The sequence below is a fragment of the Tiliqua scincoides genome, chromosome 9, assembly GCF_035046505.1.
Source record: "Tiliqua scincoides isolate rTilSci1 chromosome 9, rTilSci1.hap2, whole genome shotgun sequence".
Taxonomy (NCBI): domain Eukaryota; kingdom Metazoa; phylum Chordata; class Lepidosauria; order Squamata; family Scincidae; genus Tiliqua; species Tiliqua scincoides.
In genome coordinates, this window is record NC_089829.1 from 22875245 (window position 1) to 22898657 (window position 23413).

At 48.5% G+C, this 23413-nt stretch overlaps 1 protein-coding gene across 1 annotated transcript; it reads right to left on the bottom strand.

The window, feature by feature from the left end:
* Positions 1-2719: 2719 nt before the first annotated feature.
* Positions 2720-22386, bottom strand: TCF25 (transcription factor 25). Its single transcript, XM_066637035.1, has 18 exons — positions 22153-22386; positions 20930-21091; positions 19981-20055; positions 19439-19572; positions 18221-18286; positions 17071-17153; positions 14569-14699; positions 11414-11513; positions 10622-10715; positions 10158-10250; positions 9782-9887; positions 8881-9040; positions 6901-6988; positions 6169-6327; positions 5642-5732; positions 4886-4965; positions 4446-4518; positions 2720-2926 (listed from the first exon to the last, which is right to left on the bottom strand). Exons 1-18 carry the CDS (start codon positions 22351-22353, stop codon positions 2762-2764), a joined length of 2061 nt encoding a protein of 686 aa, XP_066493132.1. The 5' UTR covers positions 22354-22386; the 3' UTR covers positions 2720-2761.
* Positions 22387-23413: the final 1027 nt, after the last annotated feature.

The following is a 23413-nucleotide window of genomic DNA, read 5'->3' on the forward strand; positions in this document are numbered from 1 at the left end:
GAATTGTAAACAAAACTGCAAATCTTGTCATGGCCCCAGCAAATGTGTCATGTCACCAGACTTGGAACATGATGCCCAGTTCTGATCCTTCCCCCCTCCAAAAGGTAGTACACAGCTGCAAAAGGGCAACCAAAACAAGGCTGGGCACTTCCCTTAGGATGAGAGGCTACAATGTTTGGGGCTTGTTTAGAAAAATGGTGCCGGGCGGTGGGAGAACAAAGACAGTTCAACTCATAAATGTTATGAACCTCAAAGTGGACAGCAACATTTCTCTCTCTCCCAGAATTTCAGAAGCTGGGGAGTCACTCAATGATCCCAGGTTGGCAGGATGTCTTCAGAAAGTACCTACCGGTAATTCACAGAATTTGTTGTCACAAGATGTGGTGGTGGATGATAGCCTGTATAGCTTTCAAAAGGAACTAGGCAATTCATGGGGACTAACAGTCATGGGGGCTCTGTGCTGCTCCCTTGCTCAAAGGCAGGCTGCCTCTGAATACCAGCTGCCTCTGAATACCAGCTGCAGGACAGCAGGGGCAGAGGAGAGTTAGCTGCCTTCATGTTGTTCTTGGGTTTCCCACAACTAGAGGTGTTCATAAATGTTTTAATTTTTTTCACAGATTTAATACTTTCACCCAAGGAAGAAAAGTGCAGAAAAGCAGTGTTATATGTTTTTAATCCAAGGGCACATTTTAATAAATTATAATAACTTTACAAGTATACCAGGTGGGTGATATAGGTGGTATAGGGTGAGCAGATGCAGCGACAGTCACTATAACCACAGTTATTACCAGTGGTATCACCAGGGTTTGAGTCATCCAGTGCGGGAGGCCAGCACATCACCCCCCATGATGGACCTCCTCCCATGCAGTGGGTGGGGCAAAAACCCAGATGGTGGGCATTGTGATGTACCATCATCCCATCCCCGCTGGTTTTTGTCCATACCTTTCAAAAGAATAGATATTTCAAAATGGTTTGTTTCATTGCATTCTATTGTAAATTACGCATCAAATGGTATATTTCTGATGCGTTTTATAACATGATGACATTCTTCCTACAAACCACAATTTTAGCAATTTTGGTCACTAGGAGTATCACCCCCCCCAGGGTATCACCTTACTAACACCTTATTGGTTCCATGCTGTGTCATAATAGCATCTCATTAGCTCTTCGAACACTCAGTCTTGTTGGTCCATTCTGAATTAAGGAAATGTACTTTTTAGTTACATAAGACAGTTGCATTTTTTGTTTTCTGGCCATAACTTTTAATAGAACTGAGATAAATCATGCAGTTTTTTCACTGAATTCTGCTGCAAACTATGGAAAAAAGGTATATAACATGATGGTATTTATTCTTACAAGCTGCAATTTTAGCACATGATCCCCCCCCCACTGTGCATCCCCCTGTGCACTTTGCGTGGTGTGGAACCCCCCCCCCGGGGTACTTCCTTAGCAACGCAGTCAATTCAGTGTTGGAAAATGGTCTTTTTTCAGATTTGGGGTTTTTTATGGTTTGCTTTGTAAAAAAAGTGAGAAATGTGTTTTTATTTCATTATCACTGAAAAATAATCCCTACCCAGCGCAATCTGGTTGACCATTGCAGGAAATAAGCAGATGGGCCCTTGCTCTGATCTAGCAGGTTCTTATGAGATGCCCGGTACCTTGAGGTGGGCTCCTGATGCAGCCTAAACCCTCTTTCCATTGGACAGGCATGTTTCTGTACAGCCCAGGAAAAACAGCTTGCATTTCAGAATCAGCATCAGCAGTGCACTCACCTGCTTCAATGCAGCTACACTGAGATTTCACTGCATGAGCATCTCTGCTTTCATTTTAACACACACGCTGGGCCGTGCAGCTGCAGCAATAGACTAGGACATTTATTTTACCTTGGGAAGTTGCCAAGCCAGTACCAGTAAGCAATGATGTTGGGCATGCTGGTACAGCTTGCCAAGTCAGCTATGCCTACTTTAAAAGGGCAGTTTTGCAGGCTGGACTGCAGAACAATCAGAAATGCAGGAAATGATATGGTTGCACATTTAACTGAACTGGGCAGGGGAGGTTGTGCTGGATAGGGAGTTGCATGTGTGCATCTTTGCAGCAGTCACATCTATGGTCAGTTACCATTGCTCTAAATCCTGGGTTCACATTATGTATCATCAGTAGCAGCTGCAGAACCATGAGCAACATGGCAGAACCATACATCCATCGGTCAAACTCAAAACAAGGCTGCTACTGCTCACGAGGCATTTAAGCTCGTGATTTCTTCTTTAAGGCAGAGCAAAGATGAAAGAAAGCAGGGCCAGAACAAGAGCCTGTCATACCCACATGCCTTTTACCACCTCCAGCCAGTCACACAAGTAGAAGGAACCAGCCCACCCCACTGCAGAAGACCAGTGCTCCAGCTACCTCCTTCATGATTAAAAACAAGCCCTGGAACAAACTAGATCACTGCCATGGCACTGGGGTGGAGACATCCAACTGTTTTCCCCATGATGATATCCGGATCCTCTGCCACCAAGTTATGAATCCATCCCAGCAGGAAATGAGGGGAGGGCAGAAAAGGTGCTGGTGCCTCCCTAGACTCCAGGCAGGACATTTTCACCCCATGAGGACCCTGAACCAAAATAAATGTGTGTCTTTCAGGGTCACAAGGAACACAGCGTGCCAAGGGTCCTCCCTTGTAGAAAAGCAGTGTGTGGTGGGAACCAGAGACACTCCACCCTTGTTGCTTAGGATTGTTTATTACAAGGGGAGTGATAATGGGTCAGTCCCACTCCCCGCCATCCCCCTCTGGATTGTCGTCCCGTGGCGGCTCCTGGAATTGGATGTTTGCCAGCATGTCCCGCATGGCTGCCATCAGCCTGTTCACACCCTGGTTCAGATCCTGTCCTGCCCCAGGCTCTTCCTCTCCACCTGCATGGACTTCCCCCTGAAAAACACAGCACATTACAAGGAGGAGGGGACAACCTGCCCTGTCAGGGTCAGAGGGTGGTCCTTGAGCTCTGCAGGCAAAAGCCAGGTAGGTGACCTCTGCGAGGCCTTCTCTCTGCTGGATGCAACACCTCCCAGGTTCTGATTGGCAGAATGGCCTACAGAAGCCCTTCCAGGCCAGTCAATTCCCATGTAGGGCAGGTTACAACTTCTACATTATTCTCCTTGAGCTACCTGGTCGCTGTTTTCCTTACCCCAACTGCTGTCTCACCTATGAGCTGGACCCAGTTCCCTTTCCTCATCCCCCCTGCCATAGTGTGGGGACACTGATCCTGATCAGGCAGCAGCTCAAGGCCCATGCTGTTGGCTTGGCTACTGCCAAAGGCATGGGACAAAGCCCTGAACCACATACATGCGTGGGCAGCAGACTGAGCAGAGGTCATGTCGGCGTTAGCCATGCTACTCTCTAGCCCAGCCATTTTCAACCACTGTGCCATGGCACACTGGTGTGCTGCGAGGGGTCCACAGGTTTTGCCACAGGAATTTGGGGGAAGATTGTTTATTAGTAGGGCCAATTGGGATGTGAGCCCCCCACTGGCAGCATGGTGTGCCTAGTCAATTGTCAAGAATCTGCTGGTGTGCCTTATCAGTGTGCCGTGATATAAAAAAAGGTTGAAAATCACTGCTCTAGCCCCTAGTCTGGGGACAGATAGTCCAGCTTCCTCAGGAGGCTCATGCTGTACAAGGATGCTGACATCGAGCAGTGTGGACAGCTGCTGTGGTTAGACTGAGCAGGGCCATTCCAGGTCCTTTAGAACTCAGGCGCAGAAAAATCCAACATTGTGCTCTTGTGGGATGCGCCCTGCCCCAGCATAACATAAGAAGAGCCCTGCTGGATCAGGCCAAAGCTTCCTTATCTCTCAATGGCCCACCAGATGCCTCAGAGAGCACACAAGACAACAGAGACCTGGTGCCCTCCCTTGAATCTGGTATTCTGAAGTAGCTTACTTCTAAAACCAGGAGGTTGCACATACCCATCATTGCTTGTGACCTGTGATGGACTTTTCCTCCAGAAATTTGTCCAATCCCCTCTTAAAGGCATCCAGGCCAGATGCCATCACCACATTCTGTGGCAAGGCATTCTACAGAATAATTACACACTGGGTAAAGAAGTATTTTCTTTTGTCTGTCCTAACTCTCCCAACACTCAATTTTAGTGGATGTCCCCTGGTGCTGGTGTTGTGTGAGAGGGAAAAGAACACCTCTGTATTCACTCTATCCATCTCCTGCATAATTTTGTATGTCTCAATCGTGTCCCAGCCCAGGCAACTTTTTTCTAGACAGGAGCCCCAAAGGCTGTAGCCTTTCCTCATAAGGGAAGTGTCCCAGTCCAGTAATCATTTTAGTTGCAAGAGATAGGAGGGGTCCAGAAGTGCTCATCAGCAATGATCAACACTCCGCTGCACTTCCTAGATGCCTGCCTGATCAAGAGCCGCAGCTCTGCACACAACCCGTACCTGCAAGTTGAAGTTTGGCAACAGCGAGCGAAAGAAGAGAGAGAAAGTGCTTTCACTGGATGGTTGACTTGCCCTGGAAAGAAAGAAACACACAGAGAAGACCCAAGTCTGGTCATAAAACTACATCACCACCACCATTACTACCACCTCTCTGATACGACTTCTCCTGAGCCTGAGGAAATGCTTCTGCAGAGCCCTCTACATCCTGTCCACCCTCTGTGGGAAGGATGTGCAATGCAGAAAGGGAGAGTGTGGCTCTGCCCCGAATTAATTATCATCACCACATGCTCCTAAAAACATGCAGAACATGGCAAGGAGGGTCTGTTCAAGCAGAGCTTTCCTCAACAGCAGGTGTTGAGAACCCCTTCTCCCCTAGGCCAAAGCCAGTAGCTGATGCACTGGCGCACTCAGAAGAAGTGAGGAGCAAAGGCAGGAGGTACCTTTCTGGTCTCATGTAGGAAACAATGGAGTCCAGAGGTGGCAGGGGATCAAACCCCATGATAGGCTGGGAAGTCACTTCCTGGGAGAGGAAGACAGACAGAATTCAGGTCAAACTTCTGCAAGGAAGTGCAGCTGTTTCTAAGAAGCAAGAGCCAACAGTCAGCAAGACAAACCTACGGTAGCAGTTGGAGGCAGACAGCAGCTGGCCTTAAGCAGCCCTTCTGTGCGCGAATTATGGGAGCTGCCACCCTGTCCCAGTTCCTACCAGTGGCAATATATCTGTGGCCCTGGTGGTGCGTCATTCTCTCCCCATCCATCCTGCCCAGAACCAATGTTTCTGCTGGTCAGGAGACCATCTTCTGGCACTCGCTGCAACCTGGCTAGTGGGGGAATTGACATCTTTGAAGCCAGCATGTCTGCTATGCTAACAAAAGGGAAAGAAGCTGAAGCTCAGTGGCAGACAACATACGCACATGCCGATGGTCCTGGGTTCAAACCCAAGTTGCATGCCCAGCTGAGAAGATGCCAGGTAACAGTGCTGGGAAGAGCCTCCACATGGGATAGGTCTGTACCAGATGGGTCACTGGCAGCTTGGCATAAGAGCCAATGTTTTATAGCTAAAGTACCATAAAGGGAAGGAACAAAGTTCAGGCTTGGATGTGGGTGTTGTGAAGTCAGGGCAAGGTACAGGAAGTACGTGTGTGTGTGTGTGTGTTGCCCCAAATGCCTCCCTCCAACCCAACCTGACCCCTTACCAGAGGCAATGCTGCTGTGGCTTCCTTTATCTCTGAGAGGATCATGTGGCGGTGGACGTTCCTGGGGGCATTCTGGTACCTCACCTTCCGCCTGGCAAGAGAAAGAGAGGAAAGTCCCAAAACTTCTGGTGGGTGACACCATGGAGGGAAGGAAGCAGAACTTGCCACATTGCCCCCTCCAGGCCTTCTAAGATAGTGACCTTGGTGGAGCCATAGAGGCCAGGACCACCTACAGATGACCAGGTTGCATCATCTCTCAGTGGACTTGGCGAGTGTCAAGAGGAGACAGATTGAGTGCTCCTTTTCAGAATCCCCCTCCCTCCAGGGCCTCACGGGCAAGGAGATTCTCAAGACACCAGCAAGCACATGGCTGCATACGACTCCTCCAAGCTGGCAGGCTCTCAAACAGGTCACAGGCAAGGCGGACAGCAGCTGGAAACATTTAGAGCCAACGTGGGGAAGGCCCCTGACCCCCCCCCACACACACACACCATCTCTCCCACCAGCCATCTGGCCTCCAGACTCACTTTTCTTCTGCCTCCTGCAAGGCTGGGTCATTCGAGTCCACCATTCGCAACACTGTGTGCACATTGGTCTCTAACCAGGCCATGACAGCCGGGTCCTTCCACAGGGAGTGGGTCCTCCCGATATAGAGGGAGACCAGCTGGTTCAAGGCAGGAGGTGAGCTGCAGAGAGACAAACAGCAGCTGCTTCAGGCATTTTGCTGGATTCAGGGTGGGCTTGCTAAGAGGTTGGGTCCTCAATGGCAGAGAGGCAGACAGGGAAGGGAAGCAGACAGTTGTCCTCGTTTCTGCTGCAGGTGGGAAGCTGCAAGCTGAGAAGTGGCAACTGCCCCACTGACATGCCACGACAGATTCAGGCAGTCTCAAACCAGGAGATTCTGCAAGTCAAAGCCACTCCAGTTCGCAGATCCATTTGAAGCAATCTGTGCAGACTCTATGGTTGGCTCCACTCCCAGCGGCCTTAGAAAGTGGGGCTTCCAGAGTATCCCTGGCAACCACTGCTTCTTGGTCTGGCTGAACTCATGCAACCTCCTTCTTCGGCCGGCTCCCTAGCAGCCCTCAACGTTCCCACTACCAGCATATTCTGAAATACACTCCTGCCCCCCCCAACCCTGTCACATTTTGGGATGTAGAAGGTCCTAACAAGACTGCTGAGATCCTAAATGTCTCACTCCACTCTTCCAAGGTTCACCTGTTCTGGTGACCACAAACAACATCCCCACCCACTTCACTTACCTCAACTGGGCATTCGGGCCAAAGAACGAGTGGTAAGTGACTGTGGAGTCTGGCTGCACACTACAGCGATCCAGCAAAGGCATCAGAACTGGAAGAATTGGAAACACAGTTTGAAGGGCGCTTCGCCACCTGAAGCCCCAGAGAGCCTCTACCATACCAAACAGGCAGCGGCCCGTATCCCACACACCTGGGCTGGAAAAGTAGTGGGCATTTCGTGCAAGGTAACAGCAAGAAACAAGATGTTCACAGTCTGACTTTCATTTGCATTAGTCCTTGCAGAATCTGCATGCACAAAGAGAGGCATAACTCACTGCCTCAGCACCTGGGGTAGTGACATGACGCCACGTTATGTAATATCATGACATCACTTGCAGGTTATCCTCAAAGGAAGGGGCGCTGGTGACTTTGTGCCCCTATTCCTTCTCCTGTGGAGGCTCCCCTTTGAAGGAGAAGGACCGGAGATGCAGAGCCACCAGTGCCAATTATGGCAAAGCCTGAGGGGCAGTCCTGCACCTCCCTTTGGCATAGCACCCAGGCAGGTGCGCCTCAGGCTCCACCCTAGTTATGCCTCTGTGCACTGAATCTGCTGTTGGAGAGCATTTTTCTCCTTTGATGACTGTTCTAAAGTACAGGGGCCTCTCCATTTATGTAGTCTTGATTTACATATTTTTGAAGTGGTGCAATTCAGTGACACTGCACCCACTGTTCCTGTCAATGTACCCTCTGCACCTGTTTGCCCCAAGTTTACACATTTTGTTCACCTTGTTTAGCTTTGGATTGTGGACAGGATCATTTGGAGTGTGAGGCCATCTACTTGCCTGCTTGAACTTTGCTAGGCACAGATTATAGAACTGGCCCACTTGGGGTGTCTGAGTCAGGGAGAGAGGTGGGTACAAATGTTCCAAAATAAATCCACTCAACACACAGTTGCTATTTCTAGCCCTGGCCTGCTTCTGCCTTTTTTTTATGAATGGGGTCTATTGTGAGCCACTGAGAAGGCATTCCTTGTCATGGGTCTGCCCAAACTGGCCCCCCTTTGTTCGGAGCAAAAAACATCCTTGCTCAACAAGGCAAACAGTTTCAGCAACCATGACCCTGGGAGCCTGGGGCAGAAAGGGCAGAGGAGGGGGTTACTGGCTCCACTCCTCCTAGCAAAAGATCCATGTGCTGCTCCCATCTGAAGCGTGACAGGGCCTCAGAAGGGAAGGACAGAGGAGGGAGGGAGTCCCTGCTCCTTGATGCCCCAGGGTCTGCTCTGCACAGCTCCATAATAATCACCAATGGGAGCTATGAGGAGTGACTGCTGGATTACAAACTCCAAACTCCAGCTCCAAGGCAAGAGCTCTTGCACCAGAAGCACCCCCAGCAGGCAGCTTGGAAAAGGGCACTGAACAAGTGCTTGGAGATTCTTCAGTGGGCCTCTAGTCCAGGTGGTCACATGTGACAAATGCAGCAGCAGCTCTGAATTCACAGCTGCAAAGAAGCAGTGATGGGAGAGAAGCCCGTCGTGTCTCTGCTGCTTGGAGGCCACTGCAGGAAACAGGAGGGTCACCAGATGGGACCCCCTTTGGTCTGATCAGACAGGGTTCTTGTTATGGAGGCAGCCTCATCACTTTCATGGCAGCCTCCAAGGAGAGGGATCTTGCAGCCTGCCCAGGCACCTTATTCCATTGGGAAGCACCACCTCTCCCCATCCCTTTACTCTCTCTCTCGCTGCAACTCAGATCCCTGCTTCTGGTCTGTGATCAAGGCAACCAGCACATCCTCTTGAGTCTGGCACCATCACTCATGCAGCACAGCTGCTGGTCAGAGCGCTGTCCAACGTCTCCTGAGACAGACTTGCCCAAGGCTCCATGGTCGAGGAGACACTTGATCCCAGGTTCAAGTCCAGCACCATTCAGTGGGCCAGAAGACACACACAGACAACCGCTGTGTGCCACCTGCTCTGGGTCTTGCATCCACACACCCAGCCAGACTCACCGCTTGGGAACATGATCAGCGACTGCTGAATGAGGCCGGCGGCTCTTTCGTGGGCTTGGTTGTGCTCCGCTTCTGAGAGGTCTTCCTGCTGGCTCAGGAAGAAATAGGCCAGAGGGATGGAGAAGGCAAAGTTTGGGAGCTGTGACAGGTTCCGATGACTCTGAGGAGGAAAGGGGGGAAGGTGCACTAAACCAGCAGAGAACTTGGCAGAACCTTGACATTTAAAAACATTCAGCATCTCTCTTGTACCTCCCACCTGAACTTTAACAAAGAGAGGGAATGATGAAAGTTCCCCTTGCAAGTGAATTAAACCTGCTGCCACCACAGGAAAGGCTCTGCCTTGCATCATCGCCTTCTGATGGAGTGACACCTGAAGCATGGCCTCCCAAAGTTCCCAAGTACTTAGGGAATCCTTACTGGAGAAGGCAGGTCCCTAACATTCTGTATAGCCAAGAGCAAGGCAGGAGACCAGCCCCCTCCCTTCTTCAGCAGTCTTCAGCAGTCAGTCCATCTTTTAGATAGGTCTCCAAAGTCACAAAGGTGAGGGAAGGGTAGAAAACGAAAAGATCCCAGCTGGAAAAGACTGTCAAGATGTCGCCTCTCCATTCTTTACTCAGACATTAGTCTTTTCGATCTCTTCCAATCAGCATAAACACTATATTTCCAATGTTAACACACCTCCAAAGCAGTCCAAATAATAAAAGTAGGCTCTGGAGTCACAACTAGTTCCATAGCAGTGAGAGGCCCAACAGGGCATCACCAGAGGCACTCGGGGCTCTTCTTGCCCAGACAGTTCAGAAAATCAAAACTCTACAGCCCTCCCACTGCCTGCCCTGCTCCACTACTGGGTACCGTCCATTTCTGGTACGTCACCCACCAAGGCCTCCTACCAGCAACTCACCTCCCACTCCTGAAACATGCGTGTCAGGAAGGCGTATTCTCGCGCTCGAAGTGCCAGCAAATCAATTGTCAGCAGCATACACAGTGGGTCGTTCTCAGGGTCAAGGCTTTGGATCCAGGGGTTGAATAGCAGGGGAGGGAGAAGTTACAAAAGTAAGACTGTTACAAAAAGTCTAGGCGGGGAAGCACATTCAGCCTTTGCCTCCTAACAGACTAGTGGTATGTCTGTGCTCCTCCATTTCTGTGGTGGCAATGAAGGCAAAAGGCTGTTGCAAGAGAGGGTCCCCGGCTCTTTAGGGTCATGCCACCAAGACTCTAGAGGTGGGTAGTACAAACCTCCTGCCCAAACCACCAACATCCCCTAAACTACCAGCTACCTCAGGATAAGTTTGCAGAATTCCAGGGCAGTGCGAGGACAACCTCTCCTCTCCAGGAACCCCATATGCTTGAAGAGAGCCAGATAGAATGCCCTGTGCGGGACACCAAAAGGAGAGATTTGCTACTAAGACAACTGGACAACTCTGCAGCTTTCTTGCAGTAACAGATGGGAAAGGAAATGTACTGTCTCCCTAACAGAAGCAAGCATCCAGACAGCTTCAGATGCTGCAGGAGGGAAGGAGGGAGGATGGTTGGTTCTCCTGATAACAGGCCACACTGAGTTTGCACAGTGGTGGGGGTGGCATAAACTGAGGCCCAGCGAGGCAGTCGCAAGCCACAGACAAGATGCTCAAGAAGCTGCAATGCACAGGACATGCGGGACAGATCCATTTCCTGGTTTGTGTAAGTTGCACAAGAGCCTCAACCACTAGGCACTCATTCAGCACCAACTGCGGGCTCCTACCTGTTCTCTGGCCTCCGGTAGTCCAGCCTGCAGGTTCCGCTGGTGAGACTGAACATTGGGTGGAAGGCACACTCCAGGGTGTAGAGGGCTCTCTCTGCGGAAGACGATATCAGAGTGGGCATGGCTGCGTTGCCTCTTGTGGCCTTGGCACATTTTAGCATTTCATTTACAAGCCACATTTTCTGCCCCAAGGCAGCTGATGCACCAGCTTAAAAAATGCAACACACATCTCCAAGCAAGCTATGAAACATTTACTTACACACACACACACACACACACACACACAGCAAAAAACCACAAGTCAATGATATTAGCATTTCCTTAGGCAATGCCTGGTTAAGGCAGCCTACAGTTTGGCAAGTATGAAGACCAGACTGAAACTCCTGCTCTGGTCTGAGCTGGCCTACAACACCTCCTCCGCCTCTGCCAAATTCTGCTCTCATGTAATGATGTGCCAGAGGCAGGTGACTCAGGCTCCCAGCAAGGAACGGTCAAACTGCCCAGTCAAGAATGGCATTTGCTTGGTTGCATGCTTATGGGCTGCAACTGGCTTTCATAGCTCCAGCCTGAGAACACCACAGCCAAAAGGCCCCAAACCATTCCTAAAGACAATAGCAAGCAATCCTGAAGACACCTCTGGCATCTCTCACCTGGACTTCAGATCTGTTCTGGAAGTCACACTGAGACCATGCACATCCTTCTAGCCTCCCTCCTTGAGGAGACCCATAAATCTGGGACAGCAACCCCATAGCCCTGCACCCCCCCCCCCCTCGGCTGCCTTAACTTTCTTACCAATGAGATCTCCAGCCATTTCCTGGTCTTCCTGCATCCGGCAGATGTCACTGAGCTGCAGCAATGAATCCACATGGTGCGGGAACATCTGGAGCAGAAGCTGCGGGCAGATGTGTGACAAGACAAGCATAAGTGGGGAGCCACTGGCCACAACCCTTGGCTCTCAAGAGCCCTTGGAAGTCAATGTGCTTTATGTGTTGTGCTTTATGGGCAAAGTGCTTTATGGGAAAGATCACCACCACCACCACAGCTCTCTCTACTTCCAGGTCAGGAGGACCTGGGATCTCCCCACAGTCAGTATGGCAAAGGTCCCCAATGTCGGTGGCCAAGACACACCATCCTTGCATCCAGGTTGCCAGAACTTTGAAGCAGTACTGGCAATAATCTCATTATTTTGCTTCGCTTAGTATATTACTTAAAATGGTTATGAACAGCCTTGGGGATGGAAAAGAGGCAGGAAGGGCAATAAAAAGTACATTCAACAAACATTCCAGGTCTTCTGGGCTAAATCTAGCACTTGGCATGCAATTTTCAAAGAGCAGGCAGAGGAGAACCCAGCTCAAGCCAGATTTGCAAATGGTCCATCTTCCCACCACTGAAAATCAATACTGGAAGGACATTATGAGCTCATTCGCCCACCATATAGGTGATTGCTGATCACATTTTCTCCTAGATGGAGCATGACAGAGCTCAAATAATGTTCCTTCAAAGGACAGGCCAAGCATAATCACCAGCTCCAGTAGCTGGACAAGGAAATCTAATAAAGGATGACCTCGTATAATGAAAAGCCCATCTACATTACATCAGAGTTTGCTGCTTACAACACCTGAACCAACAATCTTGACAGCAATGACTATTAAATATCTCACCACACAGATGAATTCAGAGCCAGCTGACTAAGCAGAGAGTCAGAAAGTGCAAGTCCCTCCAGGGTAGAGCCCCGCAACTGAAACTGAGAGCCACAAATGCAGTGGGGCAAATTTTAATGGCAAAGCAGTCTATCCAGCCACTATAACCACTGGTAGAGATGGTTGTCTCAGTACCAGTACCTGTAACACTGGTGGTACCTGAGGTGGTTTCTAGTGGTACGCGCAGGACCCCCAGACCCCCACTGCCTGGCAGTGAGACCAGCAACGCAACACAACAAGCACCAATAGGAGGCTCAGCAGGCAAAGCTCCAGCGTGCGCTTTTCATGTGCTCAAAAAACTCTTCCTGACCACCCTGAACCTCTTACTGACATCTGGGCTCCTAATCTGGAAGTAACTGGCTACTGCACCACGACCAGTTTCTTCTAGTGGTGATTCCAATAGGTAGACCATGTAAAGTGGTATGGCAGGGGACAAACGTTGAGAAATGCTAAGGCCATCCAGGTCAGTGGCTACTGCCGTAACATATGGCAGTGAATTCCACAAGTTACTTGTGTGCAGCATGAATAACTCCTCCTTTGGCCTGCTCCCAAGTCAGCTGCCCATGAATTCACCAAGCAACACCAAACAGAGGCTCTCAAAGTCAGAACCCCGGGTACAAATCTGCCTTTACACCTCAGTACAACTTTGGGATTCAAAGAGCCCCCTTGTGTTCCCACCCCTGAGAGTGTCCAGCAGTTGCTTGAGGGCAACGGCAGGCAGGACTTGATGGGCTTTTGGTCTGGCTCTGACCCACAGTGCCTCATCTGGATGGGCCAATCTGTCGCATCCGATGGCTGACTTCTGCTTTGCAACAAGCAAGAGAGCCGCAGCCCCCACAGATTCCGTGCTTGAGATGTGGTGGCAAAGCACAAGCCTTCCCCAGACAAAGAGCTTCCTATTTGGATAACTGGGACACAGAAGCCTCAAAGAGTTGGGCCTGCTCCTGCCAAGAACAGGGAAGGTTAGGATTGGGGCTCTCCAAGCTAAATGTCTCAATTATGCTAATACTAGGCCAAGGACAATTGTGTCCTTTGCCTACTTTGGGCACACCGTCAAAGTTATTGCCTGGCTTAACTGGCCTGGACACGCTCCCTAAAGGCCTGAAAGCAGAGTCTGTTCTGCTGAGTGCCCAAAGAAAAGAGGCAGCCCTTTCTTAAAGCAAGAAGGGACCTAAAAATAGCACAGCTGCTCATTCCAACTTTGCTCATACAGAGCTGAGCTCTACTCCCATGCCCAAGACTCCATCACTAGGAGAACCAAGACAGGAGGGGGGTCCTTGGCCAGGCATGGTCTTCCAGACATGCCTCCTTACGGCAACACCACACACCTGTCTGCCCACCAAAGGAATTCCTAGAAGCCTGTCTCCGAGTCCCCCTACAATGGGAGTCAAGGCGAGGGCAGACAAGGCTCTTCAGAGAGACTGCCTGACCCTGCTGCTTTCACAGGCCTTTTAGATTCGCCAGTTTTCAAGCATGTCTTATGCTGCCTGCTTTGCTAAACTGTACCACAAGGACATTTAGAAATATCTCTTCTGCAAGCCATTTCAGGAATCTTGCTGGCTTGAAAAGCAGGGTATTAACTGTCTAAACACAAAAGCATTCATCTACCCTTGGATTGCAAGTCAAATGTGGAATCGAAGCTCTTTGTGACAGGAGAAACAGCCTCTGCACCACCATCAGGGTCCCACTCCACAGAGAAAACAAGGTGAGAGTCTGCTTTTCTGCCTTTCTAGAACAGTCTCAAAAATATTCTGTCCCGATTCCCAAATTTACTGCCTCTTCGGAACGAAAACAGGGGAGTATTTTTTTTGTGTGCTCCCTGAAGCATTTGGTGGGCTACTGTGAGATACAGAAAGCTGGACTAGATGGACCTTTGGCCTGATCCAGGGGGCTCTTCTTATGTAAGGGAAGGGCCATTTCTACTCTGCATGCAGGAGACCCCAGATTCAATCTCTGGGAGTCTCTATGGGGCACAGGGTGGGGGCGGGAATCTGAGATCCTGGAAAGATGGTGCTGGTCCATATTGACAGCACTAAGCTAGATGCACCAAGGGTCTGACTCAGTAGCAAGCATCTTCCTACATACTTCCTTGCACCCTACACACATTGCCTTGAGATACTGTGCAAGGTCCTGTACAGACAAGGATCTGGACTAGTGTTTGAATTTGCCTGCCTGTGTGTTACAAGCATCACATGTCACAGAAGGCAGCAAAGGTCACACCAAAGTCTTGCTTCCTTGAGAACCTACCACAAGGTTGTTGGGATCCATGGACTCAACAGCATCCAAGAACTTGAACTGCGCCTGCTGGTACTCTCGGTGGTGCTCAAATGCAAAATGTTGCACTCCTCGCTTGGACTCCAGCAGCTTCATGGAGATACCTGGAAAGACCGGATGACAGCAGGAAAGAAGGTGGAATGTTTAGGAAAATGGGGGACCAGTCACTCCAAGTGCCTGTGGCCATCTGCTGGCGTTTACATCATTTTAGACTGTGAGCCCTTTTGGAACAGGGAGCCATTGAGTTATTTGATTTACTCTGTAAACTGCTTTGTGGAAAGTAGCACCATGTAAAAATATTCATAATAAATGCTTTGACAATCCAACTCTTAAAGAAAAAAATTACAAATCAAGATTTTTGGGTGAATGACACAGAATTTGGAAACAAAGTTGTGTTCTAAGCCAATAAGGTAGATGGAGTGGGCTAGCCAGCTCACCCACAGTCTGCATTTTCTACTCCAGACTTACTCTATCCTCAGAGCTCACTATTGCTCAATCCCGGCCTTGCCTTTCTTTGTTCTTAACCTCACTAAAAGACTTCAGTTCCTCAAAGCCCAGACCTTGAAAGCAATTCCATGAAAGGACAAATCAGATATCACATCAACCATGTGACTGGGGTGAGCAGGTTTGGCTCTTGATCAGTAAATATTTACATAATTTATGTCCCACTTTTCTACCCAAAAACAGAGCCCTCAAGGTGGCTTATAAGAAAACAAATACAAAATAAAACACCAAACATCATCAGAAACCAGAATCACAAGCAGAGAGAAGTCACCTGAAGTACTTGGGAGAGCAAAACAATAAAACTACAGGGAGGCAAGATGCTTGTCAAAACAAAAATAGGCCAGAATACCGAAAGAGTTATGACTAATAAAAGTCTCACGGGGAAGGTAGTTTTCCTTGTTGCATAAGAAAAGCCCTGTTGAACCAAATCAAAGTAGTCTAGTCCAGCCTTCTGGTTCCCACAGTGGCCAGCCAGACACCCCAATGGGAAACCTTCAGGCTGGAAAGACAGGCATCCTGCTCTCCCAAAACGTCTCGCCCTCACACTGTCCTGAGCCCAGTGGTAACATACAGTCATCACAACCCGTTCGTAAACCTATCCTCTGTGAACTCGTCTAATTCTTTTTAAAGCCAATCAAGTTAGCAGCCATCACCACATCCTGTGGCAATGAATTCCACAGACTAATGATGTGCTGTGTGAATTCATACCTCCTTTTGTTCACCCTAGATCTTCCTCCCATCAGGTTCACTAGAAAATTCCTTGTTCTTATACTGATTTCTGCAACTACCAGTTGCTGGTGAATGTGCAGAAGGGTCACTCCAGCAGACTACAGGAAACACACAGTTTTGATTGAACAAGGGGAAGAGAGTCTCTACAGTATCCCAGCTCTAAACTCAGTTTACAGCTTCAGAAGGTCATCACCAACACCTTAAGTTGCACTCAGAAACACAAAAAACAGAAGCAGAGCAACAGGCTCCTGAAAACTGGATTCAACTGGTAGCCTCGCAGCCACATTAGCAGAAGCTTCCAAATGCTCCGAAAACATCTGCCACAGATGGTCACCCAGCCTGGAGAGCAGCTGAATGGGACCCCACAACCAGGGCAACATCTAGACTGATCCTAAGTGAAGATTACAAACTGATTTTATTTACCCCCCAGTTCTTGTACACAGAAAGCCACAAGTTAAGGGAACTTGTCCAAAAAACTTCACAAGTCAAGTATGTTGAGTCCCTCTGCAGCAAAGAATCCTTCCTTCTCCAACCAGAAAAATAAACCCATGGCCCTCTCAAACCATGTATGGAAGCAAACTAGGACAAGCAACCAGAGAAACAAACACTGTTCTCTTCACACACAAGAGAACAGCCAACCTGAGGGGAATCAACAGCCAGGGATGTGTTCCCAACTTAGACAGGAGTACTGGGGCACTTCAGGAAGCACACAGAGCAGTAGCTCCCAAATTGTGGGTCAGGACACACTGGTAGGTCACAAAGGGCTGTGTAGATCAGATAACTAACTGCCTCTCAAGCCCTGAGGCAATTCAAAAATCAGATAGCTGGTGCTTACCCTGCAAACAGCTCAGATCCTTGAGTGTGCAAGATAGCTGCTAACTGCCCTGCAAAGAGCTCAGCTCTTGGGGTTTGCAAGCATGTGTAAGTATAGGGCGATAGAGGGCATCGGCTAAGACTAATAAAGAATTTTTTTAAAAAAAAATTTCCTGGAGGAATGTGGGAAAGAAAGGAGAGCATTCATTAAAGTTCATTAGGGGTGCTTTATTATGAGAATTGGGTCAAGATTTTTTTTGTAAATAAATAAAAATATTGCTACGTAAGTAAATACAAATCCTTTTATTTCCTTTTCTCCTTTTCTTTAATGTCTTGTAAACCTAGGTGGGTCCCAATAAGAGTGTCATTCTAAAAAGTGGGTCCTGGTGCTAAAAGGTTTGGGAACCACTGATATAGAAGGCTCCTCACCTGTCTTGCTGTGACGTGGCCAAGTGCTCTTGGGTACCGTCAGCCATGTGCTGCGGGTGTACTGGCGCTGCCTTTGCCGTGGCCTGCAGAAGAAACAAAGCTGAGCCCCACATGCAGCTGGAGACTGAATTGAGGCCATGAATATCACAAGGTTGGAGAGATTTGGGCAAACAAAACACAGCAAGTCCATTTTAGCATTTCTGCACCATCTTAAGGATTGCATCCACCCAGAGACCCTAGTCTCTCAGAACTAGGAAGGCATGATCCCACCCAAACAAAACAGTGTGAATCTCTTCTTGCATTCTGCCACTAGGTGCCACTATGCTGTTGCAGCAAACGCTATAGTGCCATCAAGAGGCAGAGCACAAATATTACAAAAGGGAGGAGACACCCACATGCCCCCAAATTTAGAGAAAGTACATTTAAAATCAGAAGCAAACATGTGCCTGCTCTCATACTACTCATGCAAAGAAAAGCTGTCACACATAGGATCCCTGTAAACACATCGCAAGAAATGTTGGGGGGCTGCAAAGGTTTACTAGGATGGGCTAGAAGCACTGCTGATGCATGCTCTGTTTCTCCCCCTGCTAGGACCTAAAAGATTGCTGCTGCTGCTGCCAGTATTAATGCTTCCAGGTGCTTACTGCCTACGAGCATCTTTGGGCTGTGGGGGTTCCCTGTCCTCAGCTCCCTGCACTTCCTGGGAAATTCTGAGCTGCTTCCTGAGTGGAACAGCCACAGTGTCATGGTTCAAAGCCACCACTGTCTCCTTGTTCCAACCACATGTGATCAACCTTCAAGTGCCAATCCATATCCAGAACTTTCAGGCTTCCAGGCAGGACTTGAAAAATAACGACCTGGAAATCTGCCCTGTATCTGGGGAGACACTGAAGTTTTAATACTGAGCAGGCCCTTATCCCCTTGTCTCTGGCACTCTGTAACTTCTAAATGCTCCATAATATTCCTCATAATATTCCTCATGAGGAATATTAGGGCCCCAAGAAGGGGCCTTTCACTCAATGTCCGACTTTCAAGGAGCTGTGAAGGTATAATGGTGGAAGAGACAAATTAATATGCAACTGCAAACACTTGTATTATAAGACAAGCCTGCAGGATGCCCTTGGACATCCACATATACACTTGTTCTTACCTCTGGTCACCGAGGACTGCCCGGGCCCCAAAATACCTCTTCAGCTCAGTTTCTGGATTCAAATTCCTGGAATATTTGAAATAATTAAGGTATTGATATCCTGCCATTTTCTTTTAAAGAGAGAGACCCAAGGTGGCTAACAACCAGAAAAAACCCTCAAATAATAATAGTCACAAATGCAAAGCACAATAAAAGAAGCGACCAACCATAAATCACTACAAAAAAAGAAGTCTTACACCTTCAGCACTAGAGTGCCACAGGTGACCACCTCTGTAAAAGTTCTTTACCGTTATATCAAGCATTACATTCTGTATTAAGAGCAGAACTAGTAAGGACTACAGTTAAAAGCCACTGCAGGACAGATGTAGATGTACATATTTTGCTACGTAAACCACTTTGTGAACAACCTTGATTGAAAAGCAGTACAGTGTATATAAAAATTCTTATTATAGTAACATGACTGCACCCTTTCTATAAAAATCACAGAATATCACTTCCAAAGAATGCTGGTGCTGCCCCCTCTTGTGTACAAAGTGCTATAAATCAACAGTGCCAACCCAAACCCATCATACAACCCAAAATAGGGCTGGCAGCAGAATCCAAGGGTTAAATTTTGCCTTTTCAGAATGTTTGGATTAAACCGCCATGCACCATGATTTGTAAAGTTGAGCTATGACTTTATTTTACACCTGCCAAACCAGGATAGCAAATTGTGGTTTGCAGTGAGGTCTAGATTCAGACAGCAACAACCACTGCATCTCCTCAAGGGATGTTGCATATGGAGACAAGAGTGAGCTGATGGAGTTGAGTACAAGGAGGATGAATAATGAAAGCAGATAAGTAACTCTGAGGCCTGTTGTACTTTTGAAAACACAATCCACAACGTAGGGTCTTAATTATGGTTAGCATAATCCATGGTTTGGAATGATGTCTGAACTGAGCCACTGCAACTTTCATCCACCCACTCCCTGATAAGTTTCTCACTCTCATGGAGAACAATTGGAGATATTCAGGTAGGTCAATGACAGCTTCAGGCATTGAGGCAGACATTCCAATGGCGTGAAACTAGGGTTTATGGGTAATTCAAGGAAAATGATGCAGCCAGAATAAATTTTGTAAATTTAGAAATATTTGCACTTATTTGAAACCGTGCATTCTATTTTCCTTCAATCTCCAAGATGTTTTAGCGTGGACTGGAGAGAAACTGCAGCCTCTTACCTGTGCTCTATGTAGAGAAGAGGCCGACTGTCAGAGACTGTTTTGCCCTGGCTTGGGCATGATAGTTCATTTGAGTTCTCAATCCTCACTAAGATGCTCTCGATGTCCTCCGTGTCATCTCCATCTCTTGAGCACTGTGGAGGTGCACAGGAGACAACAAAGGAAACTGCACCCCTCTCAGATTAAAATCAATTTTAGAGAAGCACTGGCCAATACACACCCAAGACCTTTCAGATTAGATCTGGCCACTACCTGCTGCTTTATTCCTACACATCTCCCTCTCCCTTTCTTCCTGCTGGATGACTAGCATTGTCTACAGTAGGAACTGTATTTCTTTGGAAGCAACATCACATTTTAAAGAGCTAATCAGCATAAGGCCGAATAATTCTTAGTCAAGCAGCAAAGTGATCACAATTTCTCTAGCTCTGCCTTTTCCTATAAGCATCAGCCAGTTTTACTTAAGTCACTTCCACTTGTCAGACATTTGAGGATTAGTATAATAAACAATTTGATGCCAACTCCCAAACCTAACACCAACTTACTATAGCCTCGTCTGCTGCATTTTTCTTGCTCTTTCTTTTCTTCTTTTTCTTCCGCAGTTTGGAATTTGAAATAGGCTTTGGGAAAAAAGTGAATAGTACTAGTAAGAAATATTGCAGCATTAAGGTGTGAACAAACTAATGGACATAATCCATAGGAAGGCAATGGCGGTGCTTCCAAAAGATTATTTAGGACAATCTGATTTAATGTTACATTTATAAGAATAAATTATACAGCTGGAAGCAGCTTAGATCCCCCTATTTCAAGTGATACCATCTTGAAAAGCATATGATATTCTTTGCAGATGACAACACCTACCATGCCTTCTTCTCGCCTGAAGTTTTAGCATCTGATTCCAAAGTTATATTTCTAGATAGTACAATATGGACCGTAACTAAACTTCCACTTCCATCACATCCATTTTTTGACACCCAGATGATGAATACCAAGAATGACTTCATTTTATTCCAGTTGCTCTGAGCACCTGTACCAAAGACTAAAACTTTCAGACTTGTACATAACCAGTTGATTTGCTAAAATAATTTTATTCAGGCTATCTTTATCACCTGTAACCAAAAACAGGGTTTGATTTCAGTAAGGATCAGACTTGACCTCTAATCCTAAAAGTTACTCCTTCAAGTTAAAAAAAAAAAATTAGATTATCCAGCTCTGGAATTTCAGAAGTCTCCTTTTATTTCAGACTAACATTAAACCACCCCACACACTTTAATACCAGAACATATTTGCACAGTGCTTATTCTGGGAATTGGGTACAACCACATAGCATATCTGACCCCAAAGATCAGCTGTGTCAACAGTTTGAGCCTGGCTGGTTTCCTGCCTGGAAAGCAAAGCTGAATGTCCAAGAGCTCCCTGTCATTGGCAGGGTCAATCACTAACCTCACACACACCTAAGTGTACTCATATCCCAGCTGCCAGCAGAATACTTACCAACTGGCCTGGTTCCCCTGTCTCTTCTCCACCTTTCTGCCTGTCACTCTCCACAGCTCCAGGTTCACCTTCTTTGTTCCCTATGTGGCCCTCCTCTTGCAGCCTGGAATAATCTCTTTCTTCCTGAGGGGTTGGATCATCCTCAGGTTCTTCATTGGTTATCTGTGCAGATTTAAGAGGGTGTTATGAGATTGGTCCAACTACACAAAGAGGCGCTGCATCCTCATTGCATTACCTGTCCAGAACATATGACAAACATGGAGTGCTTCAAATCAGAGAGAGCCTCTCTTTCTGGATAAGACCAGGGGAGGGGCTGCTGCACTTTCCACTTGGGCTTGTCATTGCGACAGCTGCTTGGCCACTGAGGAAAGTGTTCACACAACACCAGAACCAGGGGAAATCCACTAAAATTGAGTGTCAGGAGAGTTAGAACAAACAAAAGAAAATATTCCCTTATCCAAAACGTGATTAGTCTGTGGAACTCCTTGCCACAGGATGTGGTGATGGCATCTGGCCCGGATACCTTTAAAAGGGGATTGGACAAATTTCTGGAAGAAAAGTCCATCACATATTGCAAGCTGTGATGGGTATGTGCAACCTCCTGGTTTTAGAAGCAAGCTACCTCAGAATGCCAGATTCAAGGGAGAGCACCAGAATGCAGGTACCTTGTTTTCTTGTGTGCTCCCCTAGGTATCTGGTGGGCCATTCTGAGATACAGAGGACTGGACTAGATGGGCCTTTGGCCTGATCCAGCAGGGCTGCTCTTATGGGGCCAGACACAGCCACTATGAGTTGACCCAGCAGAGGGTCCTTCTTAGGAGCAGGCTGCTCTCTTGGGGTCATCACACACCCTCTACAGCTACACACACCCATATCCCACACATCCACAAACACACACATACCCACACACCCCCTTACACCGCACACCCCCACAAACACCCTCCACACATCCACAAACACACACCCTCCACACCCACATCCCTTACACCCCACACCCACATCCCCTACACTCCACACATCCACAAACACGCACACACCCTCCACACCCCCTTACACCTCACACACCCACATCCCCCTTACACCCCACACATTCACAAACACACACACCCTCCACACCCACATCCCCTTTAAACCCCACACCCCCACAAACACACACACTCCCACCCCTTACACCCCCCCTCAAACACCAACACACTACAGCCCCACATCCCCGGGAGACTCACCAGCTCAAAGAGGTTGGCGACCCTCCCCGCAGGCTCCTGCCGGGGCCACCTCCGCCTCTTGCTCCCTCCGGCCGGCAGCGGCCCGCCCTCCGCCTCCTCGCCCGCTTCCCCTTCACACGGCGGAAGCGGCGCTACCTCCTCCTCAGGCAGCGCCTGCCCCCGCGACTCCCCCCTCAACCGCCTCAAGGCCCGTCGCGACATAATCAATGGAATTGTGGCAGCCCGAGCCGGAAACACCGACGGACAGGAAGTCGAGAGGACAAGGAGGACCAGAAAGAGAACACCGCTTTCTCTACTGTACTACCGCCTACGTGGGGCATACTCTGCTCCGCGCATGCGCCTTGCGGAGAACTGCGCCGCCCTTGTTGCGCATGCGCTCTCTCTTGTGCGGTCCAAATGTGGCGCTGCTGAAAGGGGTGGCGGGCGCGAGATAAGTCGCGGCCCTGGAAGGGGCTCTGCGCTGTTTATAGGCTGGAGGCTATAAGGCTCCTCCCGCCCAGGAGGACTTCAGGGATCTGAGTCTTTACAGCCCCAGCCTCACACACTTTCTCAGGAGTAAGCCCCGTTGGCTATAATGGGCCTTACTTCTGAGTAGACATGCATGGGAGTGGGCTCAGACTGCAATCTCCTATCCACACTTACCTGGGAGTAAGCCCCATTGACTATAATAGGCTTTACTTTTGAGTAGATGTTCCTAGGATTGGGCTTTACCTGGCCAAGTGCAGCTGCAATTATACACACCTACATGGTTGTAAGTCCCTTTGAACAACTCAGGCCACTATCCTATCCGCTCTCACCTAGGAGGAAGCCCCATTGACAGTGGGACTTCCTTCTTAGTAGACATGCATAGTGTTGGGTTCTCAGTCTGGTTTACTTCTGAGTAGACATGCGTAGGCAGGATGCATGGTGGTAAAGGGGTAACTTTGCACCCGTGTCCAGGGTCAAAAATGGGGCCCAAAAATGTCTTGGGATCTTATATTTTCCCATCTCACCTGGACTTACTGCCTACATGGGATGTTGGATGTGGGGCTGCTGCTGCTACTGAAATCCATATGTGCCACGCCAAGGAATACATAAATGACACTCCTTAACACAGTGTCAAATCTGGGGGGGGGGCGGCAGCTGGCCTGTTACATGAGCTTGTGGCTCCTCTTTGGCTTGTGGATCCTCTTGCCATGGAGTGTATGGGAGCTCAGGGACACAGCTGCGGAGCTGCAGCTGCTGCAGAAGTCAGTTTTGGTGCACACAGGACACTTTCCAT